This window comes from Melospiza melodia, chromosome 18 (genome assembly GCF_035770615.1).
Source record: "Melospiza melodia melodia isolate bMelMel2 chromosome 18, bMelMel2.pri, whole genome shotgun sequence".
In the NCBI taxonomy this organism is placed as follows: Eukaryota; Metazoa; Chordata; class Aves; order Passeriformes; family Passerellidae; genus Melospiza; species Melospiza melodia.
The window spans coordinates 14,277,886-14,296,143 of NC_086211.1; the positions used below are offsets into that span (position 1 = coordinate 14,277,886).

An 18,258-nucleotide genomic window follows, 5' to 3' on the forward strand; every position below is an offset into this window, starting at 1 on the left:
TGCTCGGTGACCCCAAGTCAGAGCCGGTAACCCAACCCCGCTGGTGCTGGTTACAATTTAGGGCAACAATAACCTATTGAGGCCCCTTCCTGGCTCCTGCCCTGCTGCTCCTTGATCTAATTAAAGGGGGCCAGGCGGGGACAAAACCCGAGCTGAAGGAACAGCAGGTACCCAGGGGTGGCACATTGAGGACCAGGATGCAGAGAGGGGCCATGGCCACCCACACCTCTCACCTCCTGTTCCCTCAGGGTCTGGGAATTGGTGGGGTCAGCTCTTAAGCATGGCCCTGACATGCTTTGAAAATGATATTTGTGTGGTCAGAAATATCTCACCTGCTCAGGATTTGGGAAAGAGAACCCCCAAAAGGCACAGGCTGATGTGGAGGTCCATGGGGCCGGTGCCTCCCACTCCCTGCCCTCTCTCAGGGATGCTGGATAGGCCACAACCAGCCTGATGGGTTTGGTGTTGCTGTGGGCACACTGGGGGTGTTGGGGTGAGCACACTAGGGTGTCCCCCACCTTGGGGCTCGCCGTGGCCCTGCTTTGGGGTGCCACGGGGACGCGCGGTGCCGGCTCGGCGGGCGCGGTGGGGATGCGGTGGGGATGCGGGCTCCCCTTCCTGCCGGCCTGGCGTCAGTAATGAATGGTATGAGTTTCCTGCCCGCCCACTGATTGCTTCCTCAAAGAGCTTCAACGAGCTGCTGCTGCTGCTGCTGCTGCTGCTGCAGCTCCCCACGCCCCGCTCCCGGCCCGGCACCGCTGCACTGCCCAGCAGTGTCCGTGCCCCGCACTGGGCACCACGGCCACAGATCCACAGTGTTATAAATGATCTAACATCTATCACAACAGCCATCCCCGGGGCTCAGTCCCTGTCCCCCCGTTCCAACCCTGCCCCAAGCACATCTGGTGATCCGGTGACCCCAAGAGCATCCACCCCGTGCCCCTGCCGCGGCTCCGCAGTGTCGCGGCCGTGCTGGGGATGGCTCTGCCGGAGGGGGAGCTCGGCCCCCGCCCGGAGCCAGCCCAAATCCCCTCCGCCATTTGTCATCCCCGCCAGATTTACAGGCGGCAGCGCTCGGGGCTGGAAGCGCGATGGCCTCAGAGCAGCACCTCCCCACACCAAGGGGGGCTCTCCGCTCGCCCCCGCCGCCCCCGGCCCCTCTCGGCGGGCCCCGCACGCAGCCGCGGGCCGGAGGGCCCCGGAGTGACGCGCAGGCAGCGCCCGCCAGCCGCATTCCTGAGCCGATAAACCCGGCAGCCAAAATAACTGCAGCCTGTGCTCAGGGGGCCGAGCACAGCAGCGCCTGCATCCCATTTACCCGGCTGGCTCGGGGTAATTCCCGCTGGATTCTCCGCCAAGGGCAATAATGGACCCCAAGGTGTCCCCCTGCAGCAGCCCCAGCCTCCCTGAGAGCGTTCACTGGACACTGGTGATGGCTTTGCTCACTGAACTAGTGAGCAGGAGAGCTGCAGGCTGCTCCCCAGCAGCTGGCAGGAGGCTCAGGGATGCTCAGGCAGCCTCTCCACACCAACCTCACCCCACCGTGCCCAGGCAGGTCCTCTCCTCTCCCCTCCTGTCTGTCCTGGCCGCCCCCAGCACTGTCCTGAAGCTGGCACTGGTGTGAGGCATGCAGGCAGGGGCTGTCACAGCACACTCAGCCCCTCACCAGAGCCCTGATCCCCCAGCCTGCCCCAGCATCCCAGACCATCACAGAGCCAGCTCGGCACACACAGAGGGTCCCGGCAAGCCAGGGCTTTGCCTGCAGCCCTGGGAAGAGCTGGTGGCCTCCAGTGCATCCCAACAACTGTGTCCCCAGCCCCATCACCCTGTGGGAGGAAGGCACAGCCTCCTCCTCCTCCTCCCACTTTCTTGCCCACACGGTGACGCCAGGCCAGCTCTCTGGGCAGCGTGGGAGAGGCCAGGCCGGCTCTAGCTGGAGGGTTTCCAGCCCTGGCAGCGCCCCGCAGACGGACACGGCTCCATCGTGCCGTGACAGGGGGCGCTGACCCCTTACACAGCCAAGGCTCCTTCTCCACTTCCCGGCGGTGTCCGGTGAGCGGGGCTGGCCACGGCTGGGCGGGCACGGCGGCACAGAGCACGGCAGGAGCGGCACAGAGCACGGCAGGAGCGGCACAGAGCACGGCAGGAGCGGGAGGCCAGGGCTGAGCCGCTCCAACAGCGCCAAAGGGATTCACTCGCCTGCAGCATCTTGTGATGCTGCCCCAGCGCACAAACCCACCCGGCCAGCAGCCACCTCAGACAGTGTCCCCAGCAGCGCCACCACCCACCACGGCATTACAGAGCACCTCTGTGCCCTCGCCAGCACTGCCTCTGCCTCTCACCTCCCCCAAATGGCGACGGGGATGCAGCTGCACGGTCTCCAGCTTTGTCCCCACCCTTGTGGCCGAGTGCTGCTGGTTCCAAGAGCTCTCTGCCAGCTCCTGCTCCACCACCACACCCCTGATGGGTCCCTGACCACGACATTTCCACCGCTGTCCCTCCCAGCCCATGTTGAGTGCCCATCCCTACCCAGGTGAGGTGTCCAGAGCCATGGTGAGCGTTGCCCCGCTGAGCCTCCGCGTGTCCCACAGCTTCACCTCCCGCTCCCGCATCTGCAGGGACACAGACACAGCATCAGTGGGCACTGGGTGGCTCTACGGTGCCACCACCTTCACCAGTCACCTTCCACCACCCCAGCAAGGGCCAGGGCACCTGGAGAGGGCACTTCCTGCTCTCATGGGGGACAGGCCACCCAAAAAGCACCTGGGGTGCTTTGGCACAGCGGCCACAGGGAGTAGGGCTGGAACATGCCAGAGGTGCCAGGGCCACCTCCTGGCAGGGACTGTACCTGGCTGAACCCCACGGAGATGAGGCAATCGCTGGAGCCCATCCAGAGCAGCCGGGAGTCCTTGTTGTTGTCGTGTCCCAGGACACTCTGCAAGGCACAGGAGACAGGGCTGTCAGAACTGCTGCCAGCCTTGCTGGACACGCTGAGGGGACGTGTGCTTCACCAGCCTGAGCACGTGGAGCGAGCGCTGGCCCTGCTGAGAGCTGCCCTGGGGACAGTGCGGTGGGGACAGCCCGCAAGCAGTGACAGCCCTGACTGCCCCCCCTGCCAGCGTGGTTGCCTTGTGGAGCAGCTGGCCCAGCTCCCAGCAAGGAGTGGAGGGTGGGAGCAGGTAAGGTGAGTGTGACAATGGCTCCCGTGTACCCAGGGCTCTCCCCACGCCCGGGTGAGGGGGACAGAGTGCTGCGAGGAAGCTGCTTCGTGCCACACACACAAGAGGAGGCTCTGCCATGGCGATGATGACAGAGGCACTTACTTCCCTGGCTGCATGCCAGGCTCTTTATCCATGCTGAATCCTGGCTCCTGGAGCTGGGTGCCCCGTGTGTGCCCAGACGCTACTGAAACACGGCAAGGTGAGCCTGGCCACGTTCACCAGAGTGCTCTAATCCCCTGCACCCTGCTTCACCTCTCCCCTGGCTCCCTGTGGGGTGGGACCCCCAGCCCACATCCTGTCCCCATCCTGGTCCTGCTGCAGACAGGAGGGGAAGAGCTTCCACGGGGCTGTCAGCGTGTGTTTCCCAGCTCCCATGTGGTGCCCAGATGGGCCCTGCGGTTCAGGCACCCCAGTGGGAGCTGCAGGCAGCCCTGGCCCGCGGCACAGGCAGCACTCACAGCCCCTCGCTCTCATTGAGCAGCGCCAAGAACTGGCTGCTAACGAGTTTGGAGCTGGCAGGGAAAGTGCAGGGCTCTGCCAGAGCCAAACCCGGCACGGCGCTTCCAGGATCTCTGTGCAGGGCAGGGGCACCAGGCCTGGGGGCATGAGCTGTGTCCCCCTTGGTGTGAGCACTGTGACCACCAGCGAGGCTCTGCCACCACAGCAGCCAGAGAGGGGCCATGGAGGGGTCACACCTCGCTGGAGAAGCTCTGCTGGAGCAGCCTCCACCCCACAGAGATGCCACTCTCTGGAGAGAGCCAGGGTGGGAGCAGGGGCGCGGTGCCAAGCCCGTCGTGCCCTGGCTCCGTCACGGCAGCTGCCCTGCCAGCACAAACACGGCTCCCTTGGAGAGGCAGCGCTGGCCCAGCCCAGCCCGGAGCTCCCAGCCGCAGGCCAGGATGTGGGGCAGGAGCTCCGGGCCCCCAGCGCCAGCACGCTGGCACGGACCCAGCAGGGAAAGGACCTGGAGAAGGGAACGTGTCCCAGGATCGCTGCCAAGAGGGATGGAAACTCCAGGAGCTGGGGCCAGCCCGCGTGTCAGCCAGGAGAGCACTTCTGCACCTGAGCCGCGTGGCCCAACATCTGCAGATCCCATAACCGAGTGACGGCCTCGGCTCCGCAGCCCTGGGTCCCGCGGGTGCCCCGGAGCCCCTGGCGGTGCTGGCAGTGCCCGGGGCAGCGGCAGTGCCCGGGAGCCCCTGGCGGCGGTGGCAGGGTCTGGGAGGGCAGGGTGATGCTGCCGTTCTCCCAGCCCCCGGCAGCCGGCTGCGGCTCAGGGCCATGTTTTCTGCATTAGTTCCATCCCGGCTGAGCTGTACGTATGGCAGCAAGTATGCGGGAGGCTGGGCTGCTCCGTGCTCAGCCTGTGCAGATGTTGCCAGAGGTGAGCGTGCGGACAGCAGCTCCCCTGGTGCAGAGGGTCCTGGCAGGGACGGGGCGGCGTGGGCTGGCACTGAGGGTGGACACTGGTGTGGCTCAGCCCTGGGGCACCCGTGGGGCTGCTGTGCACCCGTGGGGCTGGCAGAGCTGGGCAGAGACCCTGGCAGCTTTCCGGAGTGATGCTGGAACCCTTGGAGCAGGGAACCAGCCACAGCCCAAGGGACGGGTGTCCCTCCTGAGCCTCGTCCCCCTGGCAGCTGCAGGGAGCCCACCAGCCCTGGGCCAAGGAAGCTTCCCAGCTCCCTGACAGTGCCCAGCTCATTGCACGGATCCAGCCCTGCCAGTTTTGGGCAGCCCATGCTGGGGGGAGCCTGAGCCCCCTCCTCAGAGCCAGATCGGCTGCATGGGGAGAGTTTCCAGCACCGTCCCTCCCCCAGTCCCAGCCGATCCCTCCTGGGCAGGCTGGGGTGAGGCGCTGGTTTCCGTGGGGGTCCCAGCCCCTCTCCCGGTGCAGCCCCGGGGCGGCGGGGGCCCAGGGCTCGGCCGCAGCTGTTGGCAGCGCTGCGCGGGCTCGGGAGCTGGGAACAGCTGCCCGCAGGGAGCGGCCGCTCCGGCTGCCTGCGAGAGCCCCACACAAAGCCAGGGCTGCTCCGGCTCCCAGGCGATCCCTGTTTCCCCGGAGCCGTCACCCTGAGCCGGATGCAGGGCAGGGAGAGCCGGAGGTGGGAGCCCGGGGCAGAGCCCTGGGGCTGGCAGGGCGGGAGGTGGCCGCGGGGGTCAAAGCTCTGCTCTTGGCACAGCCCCGTGGCTGGCAGGGCTGGCACAGCTCAGCCCTGCCCGTGGCTAACAGCCCACGGACATCTGATCCCCGTGAGAAGCAACCCCAGCAGCGGGACCTGGGATCTGCGTGGGCACAGGAGGCTCCAGTGCCAGGCTGAGCTGCCCCTTTGCCAGGCGGTGCCAGGGCAGGAGGGGTCTCTGGCCAGGGCACTGTGGGGGACTCTGGGGACAGACACCCACACCGGGTACGTGCACTTGGGGAAGCTGCTGCTCCTTGCACACCCACGAGGCCGTGGGCAGCAGAGGAACGGCTCCCCTGGAGCTGAAAGGGTTAACCACGCACCGAATCCTCCTCTCCGAACAGGAATGTGAGTGATGTCCTTCCCTTGCCAAATCCCAGCTACTCCAGAGGTAGCCAGGAGAACAGAGCAGCCTCTCCCAGGCCAGCCTCACTCCTGGTCCCTGCCTGGAGCTCGAGGAGCCCAGGAGCTGTCACCGGCCCCAGGGGAGTGCAGGGACCCCACAGAGCTGGGGGCTGCTCCAGCAGCCATCACACTGCCAGCACAGGCCCTGCCCTCTGCCAGGTGTGTGGTGTGTGTGTGTCACACGGGGCAGGGACCAGGACAGTCCCCTGCTGCCCATGCCACCTCCCCAGTCCCACTGGCCAGGGCAGCATTGCTGTGAGGCCCCTGTGCCCTGTGGAACTGGGCACCAGCAGGCTCTGCCTGTCCCCCCACCACCAGCACGGCCCCCCTGCTCCATCCAACCCCTCCTGCCCTTGGTGAGGCCAAGGCCATGCCCCAGAGGATGCTGTGGGCACAGCGAGGGCAGAAGGTGGGTGGGCTCCCAGTGGGCACAGACACCACGAGGCTGGGGTGGGGCAGGAGAGGGGGATTTGCTGGCCAGGGGGGTGGGCAGGCTGCAGCAGCCAGCAGCCAGCCCTCCTCTGCTGCCTCTCCCCTCCTCCTGCAGCCACCAGCCCCACCAGCCCTGCTGTGACGCCATCAAATCCCAAAACACCTTTGCCCTCTGCAGAGCAGCCTGCCAGGAGTCCCAGGTCAGTCCCAGCTGGGGCTCCTGAAATACCACCAGGAGCCCCAGAAATGGAGATGCCAGCCTGCGTGGGCCTCAGCTGCTGAGGCCATTCCCAGTGGGAGGGACGGGCACCCAGGCAAGGACAATCCAGTGCCACCACACACACCCACACCCCTGAGATGCCTCTGGCTCGTTCCAGATCCTCCTCGACTTCCCCATGTCTGCCATTCCAAGCAGCATTCCTGGGAAGGACGGGCTGGGGGAAGCGGAGCAGAGGAAATGTAAACAGTCCCGTGCAGCTACGCTGGGGAACGGGAGCATGAGAGCGCCGAGCGTGCGCTGCTATAAATAGGCTGCCCAGAGTCAGGCCAACTTTTTCATAGCTTCCCACGGTCTCCTTGGGAATGTGGGATGCTGTGGGCCTTCCCCCAGCCCGGAGGAAGCTGCTGCTGAGGCTGGGAGTCAGGTACCCCCGGGGTGACCCCAGCGTGGGACGCCGTGGTGATGGGGCGGTGGGAGGAAGGCTGGAGTCTCTCTACGTCCTGATGATGACAAGGGGTCCCCAGCCAGCCCTGGGCTGACAGCTGGATCCTGGGCAGAGGTGACATGTCAGGGTTCTTGGAGTTCTGGTTGTGGGTCAGATCACCCCAAAACTGAATCTCCACCCTGCACAGCATCACCCTGCCACCACGGGACCCTCTCCATGGCGTGTCTCCCACTGGGGCACAGCTGATGGGATGGTGGCCATGGTTTGGGGCAGGGGCTGGAGTCCCTCTTCCCCCAGAACCTTGAGCAGGGCTGGGACAGCCCCGGCTGTGCTCAGACTGTGAGCCCCGGCTCTGCCCATCACTGAACTGCGCCCCGGCCCAGCCTGCGGGGACAAACCCCGGCGGGGACAGCCCCCAGGGACACTGTCACAGCTGTCCCCGGGCGCCCTCAGCCCCGGCCCCGCTCATTAGCGCGGCTCATCCCGAGGCGAGCGGGGCGGGCCTGGCCCGGTGCGGGGCCGTTCCCTCGCCCCCGGCCCTGCCCAAACGCCGGCGGAGGAAGTTTCTCGTGAGAACGGAGCCGGCTCCTCTCATCCCACTCAGCGGCTGCCCCCAGCTCCACACGGACGGCGCCTGTCCCAGGCCTGCCCCAGGGGCTGGCCAGATGCACACACAGCCCCTCGCAGGGGGCAGCAGGACGTGGCCCATGGGCTCTGTACCCAGGGCGGGGTGGCTGGAGCAGTGGGCAAGCAGGGATGCCACCTTAGTACCCAGGGCGTATCTGAATCAGTGCCCCACACTGCTGGTGACCCAGCTGAGGCATGAGCTGGGTGGGTATGGATATGGGTATGGAGCTTCCCTGCTCAGCCTTGTGTCCCCTGTCCCACCAAGGTGAGGGACCTTTGGTGGGGTTTGCACGGGGATTGCAGGAGGGTGAGGGCAGGACCAGCGACACAGAGCCCCGGCAGGGCTGCAGCCACAAGGGAGAGGCTGTGACTCGCTTCCAGGGGGAGGGTCAAGGCGAGGAGGGCGACCACAGCCCTGTGGGAGGGGAGGACAGGGCAGCGTGGCCTTGGGAGGGGATAAGGCAGAGCACAGAACTCACAGAACTCTCTTCCCAGCCAGCAGCAGGAGCGTGGCCCCATGGGGTGGCAAGGCAGGACCCAGGGCAGCTCTGGCATCTCCGCTGCCAGTTTAGGGCACTGAGAGCAGCCCTAGGGTGTGAGCACAGCCCTGATGCTCACAAAGGGGCTGCAACAAAGGATGGGCATCCAGCAGGATGAGGCCACTGCTCTCCCAAGGGAAATGATGGCCCCGGGTACATACCAGGCACCCCACGGGGTCAGCCAGAGCCCGGCCACGCTGCGTCACACGCGTCTGCCTGCTGCTGGGATATGCTCAAAATAGCTGCTAAGGGCATAGCTGGGAATGGGGGGTCAGGACCTGGCGGGGATACGGCCCCAGGGTGTGGGGCAGCCTGCCAGTCACCCTCCCTGTCACCCACCCTCGGTCCCCAACCCCATTGTGCCACATCCATGGTGCCTGAGAGAGCAGCAGGTATTAGGAGGAGCGACCACTCCTCCCTGAGCTTATTTTAGCTCCTTCTCAATTCTTTTCCCCTGCTCTAAACAAAGGAATGTTTAATGAGGCAGGCTTGGCAAATTAAGAAATCCAGCCGGAGGAGCAGCCTGGGGCTGGCTCTCAGCTCCACACAGGGCTCAGGGTGAGCCAGCAGCAGGACCCTGTGCTGGCTGTGAGGAAACCCAGCCCACGGTGCTGCAGGGGCCAGCACAGCTGGGAAACCCATCCTGCAGCTCACCTCTGCAAAAAAAAAACAGGCAACTTCAAAGCCAGGAGCCTGCGAGGTGCTGGCACGGCCCCGGCATCACCCGGGGGAGAAGGAGATTCTCCAACCAACCCAGCCCTCCAGCCATGGGGAAAAAAGAAAAGAACAAAACCCAGGAGCGTTATTCTTCTTGGCTAAGCAAGCCCTGCGCAAAGTTCCAGAGGATTTATGGCATTTTAAAGTTTTCCCCTTCAGCAGAGCACTTCTCCAAGACTAAACATCTCCATGCACTGCGAGGCGGCCGGGCAGGGCCGCGGCAGTGAAGGTGAATATTTCTCTTGGCAAACACAGAGTGCCGGCCCCGGGCTGGATCAGACAGCAGAGGAGGGAAGTGAACTGCCTGCTTTGAACAGCCACCATCATTCACACGTTATTTTTAATAGCTCAGTGAGACAGAGTCCACCCTCCCCAGGAGACTTGGCTCGAGCCCATCGCACTCACAGCTCCGCCATCAGACAAGCCGACAGGTCTGGCAGGGGGAGAAGGGGGGCCACGAGGGGAGGGGAGCACTGAGGCCAGCAGTGGATAAATTTTGGAGTAGAGAATGGGATCTTCCAGCCATGCTGAGGCAACTGGGGCGGGACAGGGTTGTGGTGGTGGCTGGAGCGCTGGGAGCACTTTGCCCCGGCTCGTCCGTATGTGTCACCCCTGGGTCTGTGCTTATTTTTTGTGCTGGGGTGTTTATAAGGCTGCCTGAAGGGTCAGGGCATCACTTGTACTGCAGGAAGCACCCAGGGGCCTTTGGGGAGCTCAGCACCTGGGTTATGTGCAGGAGCAGGTGGAAAGTCCTGGTGCAGCCCTGGAGCTCTGGCTGCCTTCCATCACTGTGCCTTGGCACTGTCACCAGAGCCACTGGCTCCTGAGCCCACAGGCAGCAGGAGATCCACCATGAATGACAGAGCCCACTGCAGCCATCCCACCCTGCTCTCCACTGCATCCCTCCCTTCCCAAGGGCTTCCAGCCCCTTCTGCAGCCAGAGCCCCCAAGCCACAGGAAACCTCTAATAAGAGGCTGTTTGAACTTGACGTCAGGGCTTAAATTCTCTCCTTATTTCCTAATCACTGTTATTTGCTGAGTTGTGCAGATCCAGCTGCCCAGGCCTTGCCCTTGGTGGGTCCTCATGCCCAAGAGCCTTTGGTCCAGCTCCCACAGGGCAGGGCAGAGCCCAGGAGCCTGAAGAGCCCAGAGCCCTCACACACACAGGGCTTGCCTGCCATGTCCCACTGCACTGGGGGTGCTCCCTGGCCTGGTGGGAGAGCAGGGCCCCCTTGCTGAGCCCCACCAGGGTTAAGGGGACAGCCCTATTCCCCCTGCCCTCAGCTCCTGGCATCTCCTAGCCAGGGCTGGCATGGTTTGGGGGACCAAAGCTCACTCCCCTGCAGCCTGGGCAGGGCTGCCTGCAGCACATCCAGAGGGGACATACCTGGGAGGCAGCTGGGCCTGCTCGGGGGTCAAAGATCCGCAGTTTCTTGTCCTGATGAGATAAAAGAAAACAGAGGAGGGTAAAGGACCTTGGGGCCAGTGGGATGTCATGATGCAAAAGGCAGAAGGCTGGAGTGAGCAGCCCTCCCCTTCCTGCCCATCACTCTCCTGCCTGCAGTGCCTATCCCTATGGATGGCTTGCACTGTGTCCTCCCACATCATGGGCGGGGGCACCCCCAGAACCCCAACACACTCAAAACTGCTCCCAGAAAAGGAGGGAGCATCCCAAGTAGAATCAAGGCTGGAGTCCAGCCCTCAGATGCCATCTTGACAGTGCTGCGGGAGAACGAGCCCCCTCCTGCCTGGCACCCCTCTGCCAAACGGGCAGGGCACAGAGGCAGGGCAGCGACGGGGTGCACAGGTGCCAGGGTGCTGTTTGGGGAGCATGCATTGTGCCAGCCACAGCCACAGGGGCAGATCCACACCCCAGGCACAGCCATAGGGGCAGATCAGATCCACACCCCAGCCTGCACGGCTTGGGCTTGCACCCGCTGTGCCCAGCTCGCACACGGGCTCGGGGCTCCATCCCTGCGCTGGCACTCCGGCTCATCCCTGCGGGCCGGGCCGGGCTCCGGCTGCCCCCGGGGCTCCCCCCGCCAACCCTTTGCTGTCCCTCACTCCCTCCCTCCCCAGCTCTGGGGCTGGGGCTGCGCGCTCAGAGCTGCCTGCCGAGCCTCTGCACGGCCTGGGGAGGCTTGCGGCTTGCACGCTCCCCTTGCACACTCCCCTCGCACACCCCCCCTGCACACTGCCCTCACACACCCTCCTTGCACACTCCCCTTGCACACTGCCCTTGCACACTCCTTGCACACTCCCCCTGCACGCTGCCCTCGCACACTCCTTGCACGCTCCCCTTGCACACTCCCCTTGCACGCTCCCCCTGCACACTCCCCCTGCACACTGCCCTCGCACGCTCCCCTTGCACACTCCCCTTGCACACTCCCCTTGCACACCCCCCCTGCACACTGCCCTCACACACCCTCCTTGCACACTCCCCTTGCACACTGCCCTCGCACACTCCTTGCACACTCCCCCTGCACACTGCCCTCGCACACTCCTTGCACACTCCCCTTGCACACTCCCCTCGCACACTCCTTGCACACTCCCCCTGCACACTGCCCTCGCACACTCCTTGCACACCCTCCTTGCACGCTCCCCTTGCACACTGCCCTTGCACACTCCCTTTGCACACTCCCCTGCACACTCCTTGCACACTCCCCCTGCACACTCCCCCTGCACACTCCCTTTGCACACTCCCACTGCACACTCCCCTCGCACACCCCCTTTGCACACTCCCCTTGCACACTCCCCTGCACACTCCCCTTGCACACTCCCCTAGCACGCTCCCCTTGCACGCTCCCCCTGCACACTCCCCTTGCACACTCCCCTAGCACGCTCCCCCTGCACACTGCCCTCGCACGCTCCTTGCACGCCCGCCCCGCCGCCGTTCCCGGCGCGTCCCGCAGCGAGCGGCCGGCGCCATCTAGCGCTGCTCCCGTCCCTCCTCCCCGCGGGCTCGCTGACCCCGCTCCTGCCCCTCTCCACACCCAAACTTCCCGTCCCTCCACGCTCCCCGTGCCTGGGAGTGTTCCAGGCCAGACTGGGCGGAGCTCCGAGCACCCCGGGCTAAGGGAAGGTGCCCCTGAACGAGACGAGCTTTAAGGTCCCTTCCAACCCAAACCACCGTGGGATTCTGTGAAACGGGTGCCCCCCAGGTTCAGGGTACATCCAGCCCATCCCTGCCGTGCCACCCCGAGGCGCCCCCTGGCACAGCTCACCTTGCAGGAGGTGCCCAGGAGGTGCCCATCTCGCTTCCAGGTCAGGCTCTGCAGCTGGTCCCCGTGGGAATCCAGGACTGTGGGGATAAAGCACAGTCAGAGCCAGGATCAAGCAGGGTCCCTCCTGCAGGCAGGGCAGGAGCCACCACTCTCCCAGCCAGAATATTTCCCTGCTAAGTCTGTGCAGGGAGTGTTCGTTCCTGTGCTGCTGGCAGCTGTAAACAAAGAGCAGGAGCCCTGGGAAAGCCACAGAGCCATGCTGCCACCCATCTCCTCACCCCCTCAGGGTGGCTGAGGTCTGGGCAAGGCTGCTCAGCAAGCACCCACATCCACCCATGCCCTGGGCATGCAGAGAGAGGGGCCTGTCACCCAGGGGATCCCCAGCAGAGCTCCTGTGGACACCTTTGGCAGTACCGGAGTGTTTCACACCTCTGCATCATTGTGCAGGGGCACAAGGGGCTGTGGTGCCCTGCCTAAAAAGCCACCTGAGCTGCCTGTTTGGTGACACTGAGGTCAGGCCCTGAGCCCAGGCACTGGCACGGAGAGGACACATGGAACAGACACATGGAACAGACACACAGGGAGAACACATGGAGAGACACACAGGAGGACACGTGTCATGGGCAGTCACAGCCCTGCCTACCTGTCAGGGGCTGCTGCTGGCCCAGGTCCCACACAGTGACTCTCTTCCCTGCACCACTGGCCAGGACAGCGTCTGCCGTGGGGTGGAACTGCAGAGTGTCCACTGGAGCCCCCCCGGGCCCCAGGGTCAGCCCTGCGCCACTGGGAATGTCCTGGCCACCCTCGGGCAGGCGCCACACCTTCACCTGCAGCCCCAGGAGAGAGGGGGTCAGTGCCAGGGCAGGTGAGCAGGACCCTGGCCCACCTGGGCTCGCTGCTTGCCCAGGGTTTGGTCCCTGAGGTCCCTGAGCATTCCCAGGTGATTGCAGTTTGGTGGGATGGGGTCCCAGATGGAGGAGGCTGATCCTTGACCATGTGCTCTGTCCCCCTCCCTGGGGATGTCCCACTCCTCTCTCCCAAAGCTGGCACCCTCCACCCCATGCTCCTCTTACATCACTCCAGCCCTGCTGTGACTCCCAGAGACACCCTGGGGGTCATGAGGCGTCTGTCCCCCCTGCCACTGAGCACTCACCGTCTCATCAGCAGAGCCTGTGGCCAGCAGGAGCTGATCAAAGGGGGAGAAGTCAAAGTCTGTGACCACATCTGGAAGGAGAAGGGCAGAGGTTTGTCCCCACCTTCCTCTGCAGACAGTGTGTCTGCCCCTCTGCTCTTCCCAGCCTGATTCCTTCCCTACACACTCAGCAGTGGGGGGCAGCTTCAGCCCCTTCAAGGCGTTTTGGAGCAGCTCAGCTTTGCTGTGAGTGCCTGACCCCCTCCACTCCATCCCTCAGGGCCTTGCACCCCTTTGGCAGGGGTAGAACCCTGGAGGGGCATCCCCCTGTCTGATCCATGCACTGACACCCCCACAGGGCACAGGGCACAGCAGGGACAGCCCCAGGGTGTCTGTGCCATGACACCCCCACAGGGCACAGGGCACAGCAGGGACAGCCCCAGGGTGTCTGTGCCATGACACCCCCACAGGGCACAGGGCACAGCAGGGACAGCCCCAGGGTGTCTGTGCCATGACACCCCCACAGGGCACAGCAGGGACAGCCCCAGGGTGTCTGTGCCATGTCCTGCTGGAGCCACGCTGGTGACAAGGCTCCTTTGTCACCCCGGGCTGGCATGCCAGTGGCAGGGATGCTCCGGCCCGGCGGGAGGAGGGCTGGCACCAGCAGCAGCAGCAGCAGCAGCCCCTCGGATGCATTTGGCACGCTCAGAAAAGTAGGTCACTGTGTACTTTTCTGCTTCCAGGAGACAGGCCCCGGAGGCATGAAGAGCAGGCAGCTCGCTCGGCTGCATCCACCCGGGAGGAGAGAAAATCCATTCGTGCCACGGGAGGAGGCGTTGCTCCGGCACAGCCGCTTCAAAGGGCTCCTGCTGATCCCATTAGGAAGCCGTGGGATGGCGCTGCCTCCCGTGCGCCCCTCTGGCCTCCCCAGGGAGCAGAAGAACTCACACTGCCTGCTCTTCCAGCCCGAGGGAGCTCCCGGTGCCAGGGGCTGAGGTGGCACGGGCTGGGCACCCTCCTGGTGCCAAGGCTCACACACAGGGAGGCAGTGCTGGAACCAGCCCCCATCTTGCTGCTCTGGTGTAATTCTGGGGAAATGGGTGCTCAGTGCCCCTCAGGCTGCCACTGCTGCTCCAGCACCTTGAGGTGGGCACCCTGAGGTGGCACCACCCCTCCCTGTGCCCACCAGAGTGTTTCACAGCCCTGCTCCTCTGCCACAGTGATGCTGCCACTGCCTCTTCTCTGCCACACTCACTGCCCACATCAGAGCTCTGGTCCAGCCTGTTCCTCCTGCCACTGGAGGCAGTGATGCCCCAGTGATGCCAGCTCCAGCCTGGCACTGGGTGTACTGGGAATTTCAGGGTGTGCTATAAGTAATGTGGAAAGGCTGTGCTGGAAGGATGAGAGGAAGAGCTACATGTTCAGGCCTCACTGCAGCCTGAGAGATGAATGAATACGGATTGATTCCAGCCTGGCAGAGTCCCTCCTGGTGTCACCCTGCCCTCAGGTGATGGTCCCTGGCAGGTCCCCATGTCCCTTGCCTGGCAGACAGCCCACCACAGCCTGCCAGGCTTGGACTCAGCTCCCGGGGCCAAGCACATCCTGTGGAGGTGGCACTGACACCCACCTGAGTGGCAGCAGAGCTGAGATATGGTCCTCTTGCCCCCATCCTGGCACTCCAGGGGCACAATGCCCAGCACACCTGCAGGAGAGGGCACAGGAGCAGGTCAGGAATCCCCCCAGCCTGGGACACACAAGGGGCACCCAGCTTTGCACTGCCAGCCACGAGGTGTGGGGCTGCCAGCACTTTGGGCGATCTCAGGGAAAGCCTCCTCCACTCACCCTGGTGTCCCTGGGGCTCGGGGGACTCACCCACCACCCAGACCCCTGGGACAAACCCATCCCACCCCCAGGCAGTGCTGGGACCCCTGTGCCTCACCGGCGGCCTCGGCGCTGAAGGCGATCCAGCGGCAGCTGGCCTTGACATGGCTGCCACAGGAGGGGACAGAGCCCGCTCGGATACCACTGATCCAGGCCTGGAATACAGAGGGAAAAACCTTCTCAGGGGCTGTTTGTTATGGCAGGGCTGCAGGAGCATTGGCACAGCATGGGCAGAGCCCCCAGCCCCAGAGGAGCTGCCATGCCCATGGAGAGATGGAGACTGTGGGATTATCCTGACCCTCTGGAGCGTCCCAGGCCAGTGTGGCTGCTCCTGCTCCTGCCACAGAGCCCAGCCCCTCACTGGGGCTGGAGAGGGGGACACAGGAGCACCCCAGCTCCCAGACTGTGCCATCTCTGGGCTGTCCCACTGTGGGAAGCAGTCAGAGGTCTTTGCAATAAATTGGTGCCAGAGAATCCAGATGGGATGAAAGCTCTTGGGCTGTGAAGCACCACAGGGTCAAGCTGTGGCTGACTGGGGCCAATAAACACCTCCAGCAGCACACTTCCCACACAGACACACAGCCAAGGAGCTGCATTACAGCCCCAAAACCAAACCCCCACTCTGCAGTGTGTCCCAGGGCTGAGCACTGCACTCGTGGGGCCCTGGGACAGCCAGCCCCACTCCAGGCGACACAGACACCCCACCTCAAGGGGCCATGAGCTCCCTGGCACTCCCAGGGCCAAGTCCAACCCTTGACAGTGGCAACGGCAGGTGGTTTATGGCTGGCACAGGCCTGTGTGCCCACAGCCACCCCTGGAGCTGCAGTGGGTGTCCAGAGCAGTGGATACCCCACAAACTGAGCAGATACCTGGGTAGGGAAGGGAAACCACGAGCCCCAGGTTTCCTCTGCTTGCACAACTTCCGTTTGAGGCCTGACAGGGAGCACTGGCTCCTGCAGCACTTCCTCCCTTGACAGCTGTGCAGACCTGTTAACCCTTCTCCTGCCAAAGGCCGCTTTCTGTCCCCACACCCAGCATGTGGGCAGGGGGTGCACTGGGAATGGGGAACGGGGCAGGAGCATGAGCAGGACCCTGGAATAAGGGCCTCACTATCTGCATCCCATCACCCTGCACTGGGTCCCCAGATGTGACACCAGCCACATGTGGCCTCCAGCAGCCAGGGGTGCCTGCAGGATCCCTGCAGTGAGGTTTCACAGAGCTGGTCCATGCTGACCCCACAGTTTCCCCAGACACAGGCAGCAGCCCTCAAGGCAGTGATCCTCCCTGCAGCGTGGCAGCACGGCCAGGAGAGCACATGAAACCATCCTGGCTACATCCCTGGAACAAACTGTGAGCTCTCAAGGGCCATCTGGCAGCAGAACCGTGCAGATGCTGCCTGAAGAGCAGCATCAGATGTGATCCCTGATGTTTACACTGCGCTTCCTGATCCAGCCAGGTCGGGTGTCTCTTGTGCCTCCATAAACAGCTGCTCAGCTGGGGACACAGCACAGCTTCCCGCTGTGACACCTGAGATGGGCTTGGTGACAAGAGTTCCTCCTCCACCTGCTGCCCTACGGGGAGTGCGTGGCCTCACTTCCAAGGATATGTTTCATGCCTGAATGGGCAAAGCCTTTTGGAAAGGCCTTGCAGAGCAGATCCTGCACAGAGTGAGGCCACGCTGCCCCTCGGAGCTCCTCCACCATGGAACCAGCACCAGGACAGCAATGATGGGATGTCCCTGCCTGCAGGATGCCATGTCCTGCACAGCCACACTCCCCACTGCCAGTGATGTATCTGAACCCTGGAATTCACAAACATTCATCCCACAGAGATTTCAGTGACCAGAGCCACACTGAGGCTGGCACACCATGGGCATGGGGGCACCGTGTCCCCTCCCACATCTGAAGCTCAGAAGATGTTTTGGGTGCTTGCTGGATTTGCAGAGGCGTGTGAGCACAGGCCATGGGTGCGTGCAAGGACAGCTTGGCTGGGAAGTTACAGAGAGGGAGTGTGTGTACACCCAAGGGCTGGGAGCAGCAGCAGCCTCACTCATGGCCACGGTGCTGAGGGGGTGCTGGGTGCAGGGTACCCAGCTCGGGGAGCCCCCAAAAGGGCTGTGTGTGCTGGTAATGCCCCCCATGTGACTCACCCAGCCCTGCCCCTGCATCTCTGCCCCTGCCCTGCCAAATCTGTAGGGACAGGGACCTGAGAGATTGCCCTGGCCCAGCTCTGTGGTTTGGGGGACAGCAGGGCAGGACTACGCACTGCCAACACTGTGCCAGGATGGATTGTGACACTTGGCATGACTGGGGCTGGTTATTCATGGAGCAGAGGCCAGAGCTGGGCACCACACGGCTCTGTGCTGCCCACAAGACTGCCAGAGCTGCCTGGCCCCAGCGGTGCCGAGCTCCACAGCTCATGGCCAGGGAGATGGGGCTCAGCAGCACCCGAGGGGCCCTGCCCTTCCTCCGTGCCTACGGAAGCGGGGTGGCACAGCAGCGGGGGGGCACAGCAGGATGGCAGGAGCGAGGCCCAGCGTTTCACACTCGGTGCGTGGTTCCCCGGCTGGCACAGACCAGGAGGGCGAGATACCGAACGGCAGCGGGCAGCAAGAACCGGGGATGCACCGTGTGCCAGCCGTGCCCAGCGGCAGGAGGGCAGCAGGCACCGCAGGACGGGTATCCCATGCCAGCCAGGGGGACTGCACCGGCCCAGGACAGGGCTGGGGTTCCCCTCCCGCCCCACCTGCGGAGCGCCTCGGGGCCGGGATCCTCCGCCGACACCGGCATGAGCAGCACCGGGTGCCAAGGAGGGGCCGCCCGGGCAGCGCACCCGCACCGCGGCCGGGAGCCCCGGGCACGGCCCCGCCGCACCGGGGATGCCGCGGGGCCCGGACCGCGTCCTGCCGGTGCCGCGGGGCGGGGCCGGCCCTGCCCCGTGCCCGTGGCAGTCCCTGTCTGTCCCTGCCCGCCCGCAGCCCCGGCCCCACCGCCCCCGCCATCCCCCGGTACCGGCGGGTCCCGCAGCGCTCACCTCCCTGCGGGGCAGCCGCGCCTCGGTGTGCCGGAACTTGGACGCCTTGAAGCGGTTCATGGTGCTCCGGCTGTACCGCTCCGAGCCGTGCCCAGCCCTGCCCGGCCCGGCCCGGCCCGGCCCCGCCACTCCGCCCGCCCCGAGCCCCGCCCCGGACCGAGCCCCGCCCCTGGCCCGGCCCCGCCGGACTCCCCACGTGTGT

At 64.7% G+C, this 18,258-nt stretch overlaps 1 protein-coding gene across 2 annotated transcripts in view; it reads right to left on the reverse strand.

Annotated features, from left to right (window-relative positions):
- Nucleotides 1-18,162, reverse strand: part of LOC134426324 (mitochondrial import inner membrane translocase subunit TIM16-like) — a 39,341-nt gene extending 21,179 nt beyond the window's left edge. For both annotated transcript variants that reach the window (XM_063171251.1, XM_063171249.1), the window contains exons 1-9: nt 18,057-18,162; nt 15,082-15,178; nt 14,770-14,844; nt 13,164-13,234; nt 12,654-12,837; nt 12,011-12,087; nt 10,174-10,224; nt 2,849-2,935; nt 2,530-2,612 (exon numbers count right to left, since the gene is read on the reverse strand). In XM_063171251.1, coding sequence (XP_063027321.1) covers nt 2,530-2,612; nt 2,849-2,935; nt 10,174-10,224; nt 12,011-12,087; nt 12,654-12,837; nt 13,164-13,234; nt 14,770-14,844; nt 15,082-15,178; nt 18,057-18,116 — 785 coding nt within the window. In that variant the 5' untranslated portion in view covers nt 18,117-18,162. The remainder of the gene's footprint in view (nt 1-2,529; nt 2,613-2,848; nt 2,936-10,173; nt 10,225-12,010; nt 12,088-12,653; nt 12,838-13,163; nt 13,235-14,769; nt 14,845-15,081; nt 15,179-18,056) is intronic.
- Between the last annotated feature and the right edge of the window lie 96 nt (nt 18,163-18,258).